This window comes from Hypomesus nipponensis, chromosome 20 (genome assembly GCF_054491055.1).
Source record: "Hypomesus nipponensis isolate SF chromosome 20, ASM5449105v1, whole genome shotgun sequence".
Taxonomy (NCBI): domain Eukaryota; kingdom Metazoa; phylum Chordata; class Actinopteri; order Osmeriformes; family Osmeridae; genus Hypomesus; species Hypomesus nipponensis.
The window spans coordinates 7,075,784-7,091,357 of record NC_140380.1 but is presented as its reverse complement, the minus strand read 5'-3'; the positions used below and the strand labels follow the sequence as shown (position 1 = coordinate 7,091,357).

Genomic DNA, 15,574 nt, shown 5'->3' with positions numbered 1-15,574 from the left:
TAATTGGAATACCAGCAACATCTGGTGGACAGTTACAATATGACAACCAAATCGACTGATCTGATTTAATATGAAACACACACTTAACAATAAAAGTCAAGAGGTGCACCCTTAATATTTTCTGTGGATTCATAGTGCACGCTACATTACATGTATTCTACTGTATTTAAATGCACCACAGCGCTGAGTAGTAACAGAAAGAACTTAAATTGTAGTTTTTCTTTTAACGTAGACGCCCTCTGGTGGCTCATCAACAGAAACACAGACAGGACCAGCAATGCAAACAGGAAGCGTATCGTTACCATGAACACAACTCTGTGTTTGAAATCATGGCGCGTCTACGAGGTTTCACCCACTGCTAGATTTGCTGTCACTTGAACTTTAGTATAAAGTACAATGGAGAGACCCAAAGCAGATGAAAAGCTCAATGCTCCTTGTGATTTTGTGGCGTCAACCTCCACAAGTAAGTAAACTTTAAACGATGTAATTTACTTGGCTAGCAAGCTAATATTAGTGCTAATCCATGGTGCTAACAAGCTAAAATGCTAGCGAGCTGACTGCCCCCATAGATTTGTGGCTTACTTACTTAACACAGTCATGTGACAGTTGTCTACTTGTTGAAGTGATAACATTTGCAGGATAACTAGCTAACCTGTGCCCTTTATATTGTTACCCAGGGGCTGACCACAAGGATTTGATGACCCCATCCCATTTCACAGCAAGCTCTCAGTCCACCTCCATCGCGGTGCCAAGTGCCACAAGTGGAACAGGGACAACACCGCTCACGTGGGTAACTCCTGCCTCCAAAACGCAAACAATGGATCCATGGCTCGCCATCAACCAAGCCAAACAGGAAATCCTCGAATTGCGCAAGGAAAACCAGAGGATTCTGTTGCTACAAGGAGATGGATCCAAAAGGGGGAATGCTACGGATGGTTGTGCAGACTCCAGAACTAGGTGGCTGTGTTCGTTTCGAATTTCTGACCTGTCTATTAGCTCTTCACTCACCAGCAAAATGTGCGTAGACGTGCCCCCCCCCCCCCCCCCTGACGTGCTGTTGTGTCCGTCACAAGTCACAGGTCCGGAGAGAGGGGTGACACGTCGAGATGGGAGACAGAGTGGAGACTGGACACGGAGAGGCTGAGGGCGGAGTCAGAGCGACTCCGAGGCCAGGTGGAGGCTCTGAAAGAGGCTGCAGGGAGGCAGAGAGAAGAGATGCGAGACAAGGAAAGCTACCTCAACAGGTATGCTGCATGTGGTATATTACATGTTCGTAGCTTATCCAAAAATGACATGCCAATTTTTTCTTCCAGGTAGCCTACTTAGTTCGGAGTGTTCCACAATCACGGAAGTTGGTGGACATGGCCTGTTGACTGAATTGTTTTGAATCCTCAGAGATCAGGAACGGCAGAGTTATCCGTGGCTTCTGCTGTCTTCCAAACGGTTCTCAATGTTTCACGCTGCGTTTTGTTTCCCCTCTGCATTGGCAGGCAGAGTCTTGAAATGGAGGCAGCGCGTGAGGAGTTATGTAAGACCAAGGCTGAGCTTGGCATCATTAGCGTGGAGCTCAATTTGAAGAGGGAAGAAAAGGAGAGAGTCAGCGCTCAGGTAAACAGCTGTGTGGTGTCAAATTTGGCAGCCCATCGATTTCTGCCTTCCCGTCAGCCAATCAAAGTATTAATGGGCCAATGAATATTAACACTAGCCCGTAGCGTAGCTCCTCATTACTCCAAAGGTAAAGCAACCAGGCAAGACAAGCTTGAGATGAATCAAATCACTGCCTCTAGGTACCGGCTAATTTAGTTTTCTTTTTTTCCCCCCTCTTGACCTTGCACTGACCCTGCCCGCTTGTGGCGGCGTGCAGCTGGGGAGATTGGAGAGGGAGTCGGGGGAAGAGGTGGAGAGGCTGAAAAGGGAAGTCGAGCGGAGCAGGTTGGAGGCTCAGACGCTGGCTGCAGAGGTCGAGGCCGCCCACCTTAAAGCCGGGGCGGAGGCCAGTGAGCACGCTTCAAAACTGAGACGGCAACTGGAGGAGTTACAGAGGAGACAGGAAACAGAGGTGAGGGCTGGTCGCTCTCTTAAGACCTGGCTTTGTTTCGGGTTTCACAGAAAAACCCGGAAGTTCACAAATCATCAATGAGATATGGTATGGGAGATTATAGTAGACGTGTCTCCTTGTGTGTCTGTTTTCAACAGTTGCGGCAGTTGTCTTCAACACATAGTACAGAGATGGATTTGGTGAGACAATCCAACTGTGAACTGCAGACCAGACTGTGTGTCCTGACCCAGGAAGTGACTCAGCAGAAGATCAACCTGCTGGAGGTGTCTGCAGAAAGAGATGGGCTGAACGAGCAACTCAGGTGCCCAGTTTGATGAAGGCAGTGCATTGAAAAGAAAGGATTGAAAGTGAAGTGCACCCCGAACAATCACTAATAAAAATCAGTTGCGATTGAGTAGGAAGCGAAAACCTTTGGAAATCTACTACTTCTAAATTTGATTTATAGGGTCTGGGGCTTACAGTATGTACAAAGCACACTTTCAGTGATGGACTGGCATTCTGTTACAGCCAGATGGGAAAGGATTTTGAAACCCAGTTGGCTACACTGCAGAGTCTGAGAAAGTACATCGGGGAACTTTCCCCTGAGAAAGGGGAGGAGGATAAATTGACAGAAACAATTCAGGTGAGAAGTTGCGATACTTATGGCCCAAGATTGTGCTTAACCAACCTGATAGCAGCTTCTTCTAGAAGGAAATGTCTATATTAGGTTTCCTGTATTTTGAGTTTTGTAAAAAAAAAAAAAAAAAGTAGTATTTCTTTGACGAGTCTGTAGGAGATTGATAGTGTTTTACTACTTTAATTGTTCTGTCTTTTTCAAATCTCTGGCGTTTTGGTAGAGGCTGCAAAGAGAGAAGGAGGCTCTGCAGGTGACGACAGAACTATTGAACGTCAGACTCAACTCTGTGAACGACATATTAGCTCTGCAAGAGGAGGAGATGATGGAGAAGGTGAGCGAAACTAAAACTTCTCAACACAGCGTTGTTTCGGCTTCATGGAAACAAACAGTTATTTTACATGACATTTACATTTAGTCATTTAGCAGACGCTCTTACTCAGAGCGACTTACAATAAGTACAGGGACATTCCCCCGAGGCAAGTTGGGTGAAGTGCCTTGCCCAAGGACACAACGTCATTTTGCATGGCCGGGAATCGAACCAACAACCTTCTGATTAATAGCCCGACTCCCTAACCGCTCAGCCATCTGACCCCCTTATTTGATATCGAGCGATATAGTCTTGAGGTGGGTTGTTGTGTGTGTCCACAGGCTGGCTCAGAGACGCTACTTAAGGGCTCTTCAAAAGGAGCCAGGGTGCTACGTTGCTGGAGGGAGAAAGTCTTCACGTTGTTGGTCCAGCTCCGCGCAAAGGACTTGGAAACGAGAGGAGAAAGGGAGAAACATCACTTAGCGGTATGTCGTTGAATTGCCTTATAAGCTGTGATTGTGTCGAATTAATGATCGGTAAATCGATATTTCAATCCATTATTACGTTTTTAGAATGATTTTCTATGACATACGGGGCAAAACTGCAGTCAGGATGCTGGCATCGTTCGACAAAGCGATTCCTTTCTGGAGACTCACCCGGTTTTGTCCTGTTTTGGACCCAGATGTCGTCCCTGGAGCGGCAGGTGAAGGAGGAGAAGTACCAGGCTGGTGTGTTCCGGCACGGCCTGCAGGACCGGGCTGCAGAGCTGCACCTGGAGAGGGTGGCCAGGCAGGTCGGTCTGCTCCCCGCGCCTCAGACTACCTGGAGCTAGGAGGATGGGCTCTCCTCCATTTTGATCGAAGCACAACACTCTTTTTTTTTTTTGGGTGGTTGGCGTTTTGAGGATGCCCGTGCCCTTTGCGATTTCGGGACTGCAGGGGGCGCTGTTTTACCTGTTTACTTACCATTTAAACTGACACAAATTCCCAGGGAGGTCTTTGGTAATTGAGTGATTATGGATGATAATGGGATTAGTTCAAGATTCGCAGAGGAGATGAACAGACCCCCGAGGCTGCCATGAGATTGCATCCAGATTGGCATTTGAAAAGGATACAAAGTCAAAGGTCATCATGTTTACATCGCTAACAGAGGCGCTGTTTGGGAATTGTCTCCAGGTTGTTGAGCAGGACTTAGCCAGTACCCAGAAGGAGAACGCAGAGCTGAAGACTTGTTGTCAAGAGGCGGGAACTGGACTAAGCTCCATGACAGAAGCAGTCCAGAGGTCAGTGAACACAGATCGGATACGGTCGCTGTTCCCTGCTGTAGTGTCATTCAAAACCCCCCGTTACAGCTGAATTTCAGAGAGTTATGGGTCGATGTAGTCGAAAATACCCTCCTTACAGCTATCTGAAAGTGAAGTCTGGTGAATGTTTGTTTCAAGCACCGGTTTGCCTTTCCACAGATGCAGCCTGGCATTCCAGGCCAAGATCGCTGAGCTGGAGAGCGCCCAGTCACGCCTGAACAGTCACAGCCAGAGACTCACCTTTGCCAAGCGAAAGGTGGACACAATCCAAGGTACTGACCGATGGTCAAACAATCATTTCGTTTTAGATGAAAAGTTGGAGTCGATGGCGTTTTGGATTACTATGCTCAGTTTGCCTTCACACACACACACACACTCTCTCTCCCACACATACACACACTCTCTCACTCACACACACACACACTCTCTCTCCCACACACACACACTCTCTCTCTCTCTCTCTCTCTCTCTCTCTCTCTCTCTCTCTCACACACAAACACACACACACACACACATTCTCTCACACACTCTCTCTCTCTCTCTCTCTCTCTCTCTCTCTCTCTCTCTCTCTCTCTCTCACACACTGTTGTGTTACAGGGCTGATGATGAGGAAGGAAGCCCTACGGAGGATCCAACAGCAGCCTCCCAAGCCGGCCCACGTCGTCCCCGAAGGGTACGACCACAATCCCTCCGGTCAGACAGGAGACGGCGCTAGTTCACTCCGCATGGTCTTTCTCTCTCTCTCTCTCTCTCTCTCTCTCTCTTTCTCTGTGTCTCCCTTTCTCTCTGTCTCTCTATCTCTCTCTCTCTCACTGTCTTTCTCTCTCTCCCTCTCTTTCTCTCTGTCTCTCCCTCCCTCTCTCTGTCTCTGTCTCTCTGTCTCTCCCTCCCTCTCTATCTCTCTCTCTATCGCTGGAACCCCCTCAGCAGGACGTCCTCTCCCTTTGTGTCCGCCTCGCAGGAGCCGTCTGGGAGACCTCCGGGCAGAGCTGGCCCTGGTGTGCGAGGAGAGAGACAAGCTGGCGCAGGAGCTGAAGAGGACCCCGGACCTCGTCGACAACGCCCTCGCCGACCTCCGCGAGCGCCGTGAGTTCCCGCATCCGTTTCGGAGATTCGAACCCCGAACCGTATCCAGCGATTGTGTGTTTTCTTTGCGTGCAGTCGAGGCCCAGGTGAGGCAGTTGAGTGGGGCCGTGGAGCAGGGCAGGCTGGAGGCCCAGGAGGCTGCGGCAGGGCGGGAGGAGGCCGAGAAGAGGCTGCTGGAGGCCCGCGCACAGCTGGAGGAGGGCAGCCTCCGTCTGGAACAGCTCAGCGGCCAGCTGCTCAGCCAGCGCCAGGAGAGAGATCGAGGTGAGGGCTCTTCACCTGTAGAGTAGAACATCAAACTTCAAATAAAATGAAATCAATCACACTCTGCACAGTGTGGGAATCAAACCTTACTGTAGAAGGTGCACTGCATGGATTTGTAGTTGCTTGGGCTGAGGAGAATTTGAGCGTGAGGGGTAGTATGTGCCAGGCATATACAACGTATGAATACGGTCCAAGCCTGCCAGGTTCTGGCCACTGCTGGTTCTGGCCACAGCTGGACTCTCCAGTCAACGTGGTAGTCTGAGTAGCTTTCACTTCCCATCAGATATTCAGTACTTCAGTTTGGGGAATAACACCTGGGCTGTACCTCCCGTGAGGCTGGAGAACCTGCAACATGTTACTGCCGCCGCCGCACACCCAGTCGCCCCCATGTGAGAAGAGTGAAAGTTCGACTCACTGACTTATGTTTGCTCCCCCCCCCCTCGCCGTCACCCCCCTCGCCGTCACCCTCCCAGCGCTGTCCGACGCGGAGGAGCGCTGCGCCCGGCAGCTGAGGGAGATGGAGACCCAGCTGAACGCGGCCAGGAGGGAGCACAGCAAAGCAGGTAGGGGGGCTCGACACGCCACACAGAGGGCAGGTGGGACAGGGCCACGGTGGGATTGAAAAAAGGACTCAGATGGCTGAGCGGTGAGGGAGTCGGGCTAGTAATCAGTAATCGGTTCGATTCCCGGCCGTGCAAAATGACGTTGTGTCCTTGGGCAAGGCACTTCACCCTACTTGCCTCGGGGGGAATGTCCCTATACTTACTGTAAGTCGCTCTGGATAAGAGCGTCTGCTAAATGACTAAATGTAATGTAAATGTAAAAAAGAATACCGGAGGCAAAACGTCTTCTAATCGAGTTATGGGGTGGAGGGGAATGGGAGGGGGGGTGGGGGGGGTCATTTTCCGAAAAGCGCCAGTTCCGGAATGGTCCGGACAGCTGACCTGGAGGGTGTGGTCTCTCCTCTTGCAGTTGTGGCCCTGCGCCAGGTGGAGAGACACGCGGAGAGAGAGCGGGAGCAGGAGAGAGGGGCCCGGCGACTTCAGGAGGAGCACAGCGACAGGGAAATCCGCGAGTTGCAGAAACGACTGCAAGAAATGGACAAGGACAAAAACCTTCTTCTGGTAAGGAGGGCCTGACGGGGGTCGTACGCTCGCTGTCTGTGAGCAGTTCTATCTTTGGGGGTTACCTGGTTCGATTCCGGCCTGGGCATTTTTCTGCACGCCTTCCCCCCACTCTCTCTCCCCGCTTTCCTGTCTCTCTCCAACTGTCTCTAATCATATATAAAGTACAAATCTGGGGAAATAGTCCTGACCGAAAGATATTCATATCATTTTCAATGAAATCTGATGTAAATGGAACTCGTCCCCAGGCCACAGTGCGTGAACGAGGTCTGCTGAGCGAGTATAAAAGAGCTCGCAGACAATCCCTGCAGACCTCCACCGCCCTGGGGGAGCCAGAGAGGCCCCCGGGGACAATCACTCCCTCCGGTCTGGGAGGCAAAGACAAGCCGCCCCCCAAAGGTAGCCTCCTCGCCACCACACCCGTCTACACGTACCGCAGTCTGGTAGCATCGCTCGGGCGAGGGCACCGCCGGGGCCGAGACGGACGCTAGCTGAGCCTGTCCTGTGTTTGTTTCCTGCCAGAGTCTCTGTTGACCATGCTGGGGGACCTCCAGGCTCTCAGCTCCTCCCTGGGGGAGTGCTCCGAGGACTCTGCCGAGGAGGAGGAGGAGGAGGGGCAGGGCGACGGCGGGAAGGCGGTCGGAGACGCCCGATTTTCGGCGAGGCCACAAGCGCACGACGACCTGGAGACGGGCTGCGCTTATTCAGGGTTGAGCCGTCGAGGACTGAATGCGTACGACTAACAAAATGCTGATTTATGTTCGTATTTTCAAAGCGTTTTATAAGGTTTGGTAATGCGTCTGAATTCGTCAGGGCCGGTCAGCTGTGCCTTTGCAGACAACAGCTGCAAAACGAGGCTTTCATTCCAGCTCTCTGATTCTAATTGCCAGAATGAAATGCATTTCTTTCCTTTTTTTTATTTATTGAGTTTCTCAGTGTCTCGTTAAGGAGGAACGTATATATATATATATATATATATATATATACCGTCGAGTCCACTTCCCCTTCTTTATTTACCATAACAGTCCAACCGGGAGGAGTTCATTGCAAGTAGGCGTGTAGCCAGCACTCTCTGAGGCTAATCAATAAGTCAATGGGCTGCCTCCCAGCTAGGAGCGGCGTGACAGCAAAATCAACAGAATGGATAGCCTCGTTCCAAACGGAACACCGACGGAGGAGGCCGAATAACCGGATGAGTTATGTCTCTAAGTGCTCCCGAGTTGTAACGCCCAAGCGAGGATGGACCTCTGCCGGCAGTGCCGTAGCCTCGCTAATGGTTACGTATGTTGAACCTGCCGGTCGATTGCGCGGCACGACAGTATTCGGGGTTGTTTTTTTTGGGGGGGGGGGGGGGGGGGGGTTTAATCACTTGTAATAAATGACCTTCACGTCTTGACGTCAAACGAGGGCTTTCATTTGATTTCCGATCACAAACACATCTCGATTGGGTTGTATGGCATGATGCAGATATTTGTTTTGAGAATTGTCATGGTTACCTTACAGTGACAACTAGAATGACATGAATAAACAAATATGAATAGTGTAATAGTAGGAAATGGAAATCTTAACGAGTACAAAAGTACAGGCTGGATCACAAGATTGTCAATATGTAGAATAAACTCGACCCCTAGAAATAGGCGTTTCTGATTTTCCCTGCTTGAAAATAACCCGAGGATTCACAATCAAGCTTCCTCTTCTCTTTAGCCCCAGGCGTGCCCAAATCCCAGGGATGCAATTCACTCCAATCAAAGTGGATGTATTTCTACAATGAAACACCTGCATGCCGAGAAAGATAAGCAAGCTCTCCAGAAAACAGCCATGTGGTCAGTAAATCAGAAAGTGTGAGCAATGTTGCCATGAACTGAACATTGTTTGCTGGTAGGTAATTACTGCGCGCGTCTTGGGCCAGGAGGGCGGTAATGTGCAGATGTGCTAGCTGTGCAAGTTAAAGCAGAGCATGCTGGGAAGGGTGATTTGTTTTCCAGAGGGCTGTTCAGTGGCAGCTCTGTCTGATGAATGGTGTTTTTATCTGTCCCTACGTCCTCATCAGACCCCAGCTCGGAGGCAATGTTTGGCACGGACCCCTTTATGCCGACCCCCCCCCAACACACAGACACAGAAACTCACACCCACACACTTACATACCCACACACACACACACACACACACACACAGAAACTCACACATGAGCTTTGTGGCTCATGCCTTCATCGAATGTTAAAGGCTGACATTGTTTTACGAGAAGAATACATATGATCTGCCACTGAAAGCATTGCCCGACTCAGTTTAATTGTTTTTGTTGAATAGCATGGCCGGCTCACTTGTGAATCCTCTAAGATATTGTCTTCTTTGTGTGGACATGTTGTAACAGCAGATGGCATTGTTGTCAAATAAATATGGCTCATGCTGCAAATGATGTCATGTAAGTCTTTCATTGTGCTTTGCTTGTTTCATTACGTAAGTATTTCATTTATTGGATCACTTTCAAGTCTGATGCACTTTCAGTCGACAGCAAACAAACTAATTCCCTATAGCACGTGTTCTTTAAATGTGTTCAATTTTGCTCTGAAAGCAAATCTGAAGGATCCTCTTAATTATTCTTTTTTTTTTCCCACATCAACTCCAATCACCAATGTCCACGCCAACACCAAATCACTTCCTGTGGCAGTCCATGATCGTGTTGAGCTAGATGTCCCTCTCTCCCAAAACTCTAGCCACATCACTGAGCGAGAAACGGCAGCAACGTGTCGCACTTATGCAGTGTCTCGCCCACCAGCACTTAAATCCGCTCGATCTACATGTTTCTCTGCAAATAGCCGAGGGTGCAATCTTTGTGTCAGCACAGTGATAACAAGCTTGTGATGAAGAACATGCGGGGAGGGGCCAGCACTCTGTTGCTCTATTCATAACTCGACTGGTGCATTTTATGGATGGCAAAGTCGAAAAAAAACATACCTGCTGAACATATCTCTTTGCATTTCAGTTGCTCCAGCGGCACGGCAAGAGTGGCACAATGGCAGAGCAGCACAGTGATGACTTATGAATAATTTAATCGACTATTGCAAGACATGAAATAAGTGAGGTTGAAAACCTATCAATAAGCTCCCAGCCCTTTTTATTAGCAATTCAGAGTTAATGATATGTAAAATAAGATTCAGACCAGCAGGAAGATACGGTACCCTCAGCCAAGTCACCTTCCTCCCTTGCCTGCCTCTCTCTGACTGTCTGCCTGCCTGCCTCTCTCTGACTGACTGCCTGCCTTACCTTTCTTTCTTTTTGCCAGTCTGCCTTCCTGCCTGCAGCTGTCTGTAGTGTGTCTCATAGAGGGAGATGAGCCCTGGGGAATGGGCATGTCTCAAAAGGCCGCTCTCATGTGTTCTGCTAAAAAGAATCATGACGTGTGATTTGATATGAAAAAAACATCAGCTGTCTCGAGACTGCCACTTAAATAAACCATCGCAATCCAACCATTCGAGATGAGCAAATCTGTGCCCCGTTCGGAAACGACAATACGCAGCGCGGGTAAACAGAGGCCGTTCCTTGTGTCAGTTTCTCAGCCTGTGTTTTGGGGGAACGGAAGGCCTCGGAGCGTGACCTTGGAAGACGGAGCTAGCGTGGAGCTGCGGATGAAGCTGATGTGATCCATTACGTCAGAGCCCAGAAGTTACCAGCAGCCCTGCGGACTGGAAGCCCCGGTCGACGGCCGGGCCCTGGCATGGTGGAGGCCTTGCTGGAGGGGTTCGACAGCATGCAGAGAGGGGCTGTGCGAGAGGAGCCAGCCAAGTACCCCCTATTTATAGACACAGGAAGTCTAGGGCATCACCTTGGGGCATTGCAGTGTACTGAACTGTCTTCCCTTGAAACTGAACACCGACTTTTACATGCAAGAGAACTTCAGACTGCAGTGGTGTGGAAGTATTGGAGATAGATGCTCTTGGTCTTTCTATGGTGTCAGTCTTTTTGCCAGTCAAGTCCTGTTGACCTCAAAGTTGTGTGGAAATATGATTGTGCCCCTTGCGCCCCTGATTTGAGTGTCTGGTTTGACACAGAGTAAAGATCATGAAAGCCAAGCAGCAATTTACATGCATTTCCTGATAGCCTGATTCCCTCACCCCTCAGCCACCTGACTCCCTAATTAGTGGTTAGTATGAACAATTTGTCAACTGCAGGTAATCAATTCAAGTTCAGTTGAAGCTCATGTAACAATTTTAGACCAGTATAGTTCAACAGAGCATAAGACGAGCTTTATCTGAAATCTCAACCAATCAAAAACGACCTCATTAACTGTCCATAGATTCGCCTCTAACTGAAATAGGTCTGCTTCCAACATATCTCGTTCAAAAATGCACCTTTTTAAAGTTTATTTTTTCTTCCGGCGGACACAGTGTGAATCTCGCAGAGAGGAATTCCTTAATACTGAAAGGAAGGAATGTTTGAGAAATCAGAACATTGCTAATTAAAATGGCCAGGGTAATTTGTTCCGCTCTCTAAGCATTGATATTCTGCCTATGGGATATTCTAGCTGAAGAGGGGATGTTAAAGTGAAATTACCGTTAATATTCATCTGTGCTGTTGCACCTTTGCTACTGATTGTTAACACCATGGTATAGGAAAAGGCCTTCTCAATGACAGGGTTTCCTTTCCATTTAAAATGCAACACATCCACCGTGTAAAAGACGTTGGATGGTGAACGTAAATATCGTTTTGGGCATTTTGAAACTGGGTGCAATCTTTTTTTACAACACAGTGATGACATGTTTTCAAACTGTTCCGAAGGATAAATAAACCGAAAGTAGACCACAAGGAAATAATCGCAGTCTCATTATGAGAAGAGAATTACACTGTTGGTCTTAGTTACCCCAAATGAATTCCAAATGTCCCTATTCCCCAAAATACAAAGAGATGGTAAAAATAATCAGTGCCGCCTGCCGACAACGAGATGTCTGTTTGACACTCCAAGGTCATTCTGTCATCTTCAGCTAGAAAATGTTCGGCGTAAACAGCCTTGAAGTGATGAGCGCCTTGTCAAAAGATCGCTCGAGCACATCTCTAAAGGACAACATTGACTTGGCCTTGAGCTGCCCGTTGTTGGACACATTATTGGAATGAAGATGCATTCTGCCTTGGCCTCAAAACTTCTGGGATCACTACAATCTCATGATGCCTTTTATGTTGTGTTTTCATATAACGTTAACAGCCTGATGTTTGCTGTTTCAATCGTAATGGTCTACTTTGCTCTATTGTTGTAAGCATATTACATTCTGTTGTATGTAAATTCCTTTAAATCATTGTTGTAGTTTCCTAAGTGTGACAAACGAACCACAAACTGCCCAAATCGCCTGGTATTGCACAGGACAGTACTATTGCAATACCAAAGAATCAAGAGAGGGAAATTATAAAACGTTACCATTTCACCAGCTTACCTAAGATGGACGATCAAAATAGTAGCTGGCTTCCAAAGCATTCAGGTTCCAGCCATGTGGAATGGACAGCAGGTTCTGCCCGAGGTCTTTATTTCAGCACCAGTGGAAATCATGGCCCACCTTCTTAACAGCTGCTAAAACTCCATAATAACTATGATATTAAAACATCGCAGCACTGTGGCTTGGCTGGGGTAGGACGTGACCAGTTTGCACTGTTGTTTTTCATAACATTAACCTTATGATGTTGTGCTATGATAGCATGGCCCGAGGGTAGATTCCTTTGGAAGTTGCTCAATTAAAGAACCCCCGGGTGTCATCCTTTACACTCTCCGGTTCCAGGAGTAACCTTAGAAACCACAAGACAGGACAAGGATTAATGCAGTTAATAACTTGGAGGATGCGTAATGTATGTTTTCCTATCGCACACCTGCACCTCACGTTAAGTCCTGTTTGCTGCTGCGGAGAAACATGTTTGGCATTCTGCCAACGGTGTTTTCGCTCCCGCTGCAAACGCAGCAGTATCTGCGTTCAACACAGCGGTCGGTTCACATTCCCAATGTGCTTGTCCAAACAGTGGACGGCCTCTTCGCAAGACGAAGGCTCTCTTTTGTTTTCCTTTGAATGATTAAAACAGATCGTGTTCCTCTGAGCGCTGCACTCCACCTTTTGTATCATGCACACAAACACAGCATGTGAAGGTTGGATTTGAATGTTTGATCTAATCCTTCATAGGCCTACCTAACCAATTAGGTGTTTTTGACAACCCCACTTCCAGTCTCTTTCTCGTGTGAATCTCGTGTGAGTATTAGTACATGTATCTTTCTTTGTGTCCAGGCCGTGGAATACAGGACGATGCCTCTGTATTAGGTCATCAGCCAGAGGCTATTAGGCTACATCTGAAGTCTGGTTGTCGCTGGCGAGAAGATGAATGGCAAAAGGGAAACATATTTTGTCAATAAGTTATTGAACTGTCAGAAACAACCTGGTGGGCTGCTTTTTTTCAGCCGAGAGGGAGAGAAAATGAAAGCCTTCATCAAGGCCAGCGATAATGTTATTTTCATTTCAGTTCAGGCCACTTTAGTGGAGCAAACCTATTGACTACAGAGTCAAACTAATTTGCCAGAGAGGCAGAGAAGTGCTAGGATGAAGGTGTCTCCGATGCTCGCTTTCATCTCTGTGCTCCTCCCATCCTCTGACCTTCTTGCTCTACATTCAGCACCAGAAAAACCTGTTTGCTTCTCATGCAAAAGTAGGTCTATTGTATCGACCTGTGTCTAGTTCTCATTTCCACCCCTGCTTCCGAAAATAAAACGAGTAGCCTGTCAAAAAACGTCATGGAATGACGGTTGGGTCCGTTCGAAATCAGGACCCGTCACATCGAAACTGCTAACGTCACTGTCTCCCATCTATTTACCCACTTGTAGTCTTGAACTAAGGTTAAATCATGTGACGGGGGACGCACATGTTAACGACGACATAGGAAGACATTGTTTACGACCGGATTTCTCATCTTTAATTAGCCGACGTCAACCCTCGTTTTCTTTATCTGCCCGAGGAAATGGAGGCTCCTCATGCATCAGAGCACTCCTGCCATGCTCTTGCCAGTTTCCCTGGCAGGCTGAAGCCCTAATGTCAACTTAAATGTGAAATGCAGAGCCACTCGTAACAGTCACATGCTTGGCAAGACCCACATCTAATTTCACAGGCTCTAACTCTGAGTAACGAAGCCAAAACTGGAGACACACAACCTGAAATAAGCAACTCTTTGTTATGTGACGCTTGACGACACCAATTTGAGGTTGCAGAGTGCGGCGAGGGAAAATTGTTTACTTTGTCAAATCTCAGCTTCATTAATGTTTAACCGAGTGACAGTTATATTGAAACAAGTCAATCCATCACGTTGTATGCGGCACCTAGAAGGAGAGAATACAATTTAGAGAAACCATCTGGAGACCAAGTCGAAAGTCAAATTACTTTTTACTGACTTAATTACTGTAGGTTGCAGATGGGTTGGAGTTGGACTTCAGCAGGGCGCACTCTGCTCACTGTGCAAATGTGGAACACTGCATTTGTCTGTATATAGGCCACTTCATTCCCTCAGGCCTACAACTTGTGTGTGTAATACTGTGGGTTCTAACAAACCATTACGAAAGAAAAGCACAGCTCAGTTCACATTGGTGACTTTGTGTTGACAAGCACAACAAAGTAGTATTTGTGAAGTAACACACATTGACTTGTGTCCAGTAGACCTGACTCGCAGTACTGTAGATTTCCTTTCACTACATACATGTTTTTTTTTGTGTTGAGAGAGACTTGGTAACAAGCAATGATTACATATTGACATCGTTTTTTCCTGTCCGGTTCAAACCTATGACCTCTGATTGTGTGTGTCCCACTGGTAAGCTACAAACACTTGAAACCTATTCACATCAAGAAGACATTTCTTTTTAATTACCTAGAGGTTTAGGTTTGTCCATTCCTCTTTGGGTGTGTGCCAGAATGAGCCAGACGTAGTCTTCTCTCTGATGACAGCCTAGTATTTCTAGTATGCATTGTCTGCTTTCTTCACTTATTTTTCTTTGGAAGTGCAGGAAAGACCCCCTGACATTGACACAGAAAGAGACTGTCGAAGTCAGACATGTTAGTGTGTGTGTGTGTGTGTGTGTTGTGTACTTTGTGTGTCTTTCTCCTCCAGTCCCATTCTTGACATCCTAATATCCTCCTGATGATTCCAGAAAATAGCTCAAGCGTAATAGTCAATATGTCTAAACAGAGGTTTGTTTTCATTGGGTCAAGAATATAAAGCGGCAACAACGAAACAGCAACATCGTGTGTTATGAGGTCATGAGCACCAGCCGGGCCTTAACGTCATGCTTTACTTCAGGCTCTTACGCCTCGTGCTCTGGTCTCGTACCCTATCTATTCAATCTATCTGTTTTCCATATTTTTAACACTTAATCCATTGGAGCCTGGTGGCTTCAAGGCTTGCTCTACATCCTGATAAACTCTGCTGTTGATTTCAAATTGCATCTTTTCAGCACTGTTTCTCCAAAGAGGTTTGTTAAAGATTTTACCGCCCCATGTCCTGGCTGGGTTTCTGATCTCTGGAACCTCCTGAAAAGCTCTACTGATGGCAGACTCAAATAATGGCTTGTGTGCTTGAGTTCTGCCACGAGTGCCGTCCCTCATCAAACCTCAGTTTGTTCTCCGGCGCACGGAAAACAAACTGAGTCATTTCCCGGGGCTATAGAGGACATGCCATTCACATGGAAAAGAGACACACAAATCGAGTGGTTCATCAAATCTGCGATGCCTAACAGGGGCAATATTCTGAAACTAAACATTTCTGCTGGTGAAATGGAACCAGTAGGGATTCTAGCACCCTTGGTCAT

At 47.6% G+C, this 15,574-nt stretch overlaps 1 protein-coding gene across 2 annotated transcripts; it reads left to right on the top strand.

Moving 5' to 3' along the window:
- Positions 1-267: 267 nt before the first annotated feature.
- Positions 268-9,172, top strand: cchcr1 (coiled-coil alpha-helical rod protein 1). 2 transcript variants are annotated; one of them, XM_084683594.1, is made up of 19 exons: positions 268-463; positions 678-957; positions 1,080-1,244; positions 1,491-1,608; positions 1,865-2,059; positions 2,197-2,360; positions 2,567-2,681; positions 2,896-3,006; positions 3,324-3,467; positions 3,665-3,775; positions 4,158-4,264; positions 4,445-4,557; positions 4,883-4,958; positions 5,247-5,371; positions 5,447-5,635; positions 6,109-6,198; positions 6,608-6,759; positions 7,008-7,158; positions 7,282-9,172. In XM_084683594.1, the coding sequence occupies exons 1-19, from the start codon at positions 397-399 to the stop codon at positions 7,500-7,502; spliced, it is 2,694 nt and encodes an 897-aa protein (XP_084539720.1). In that variant the 5' UTR covers positions 268-396; the 3' UTR covers positions 7,503-9,172. The 2 variants fall into 2 exon arrangements, with proteins under 2 accessions (XP_084539720.1, XP_084539719.1); XM_084683593.1 differs by having other exon boundaries at positions 1,074-1,244.
- The last annotated feature ends 6,402 nt before the right edge of the window (positions 9,173-15,574 follow it).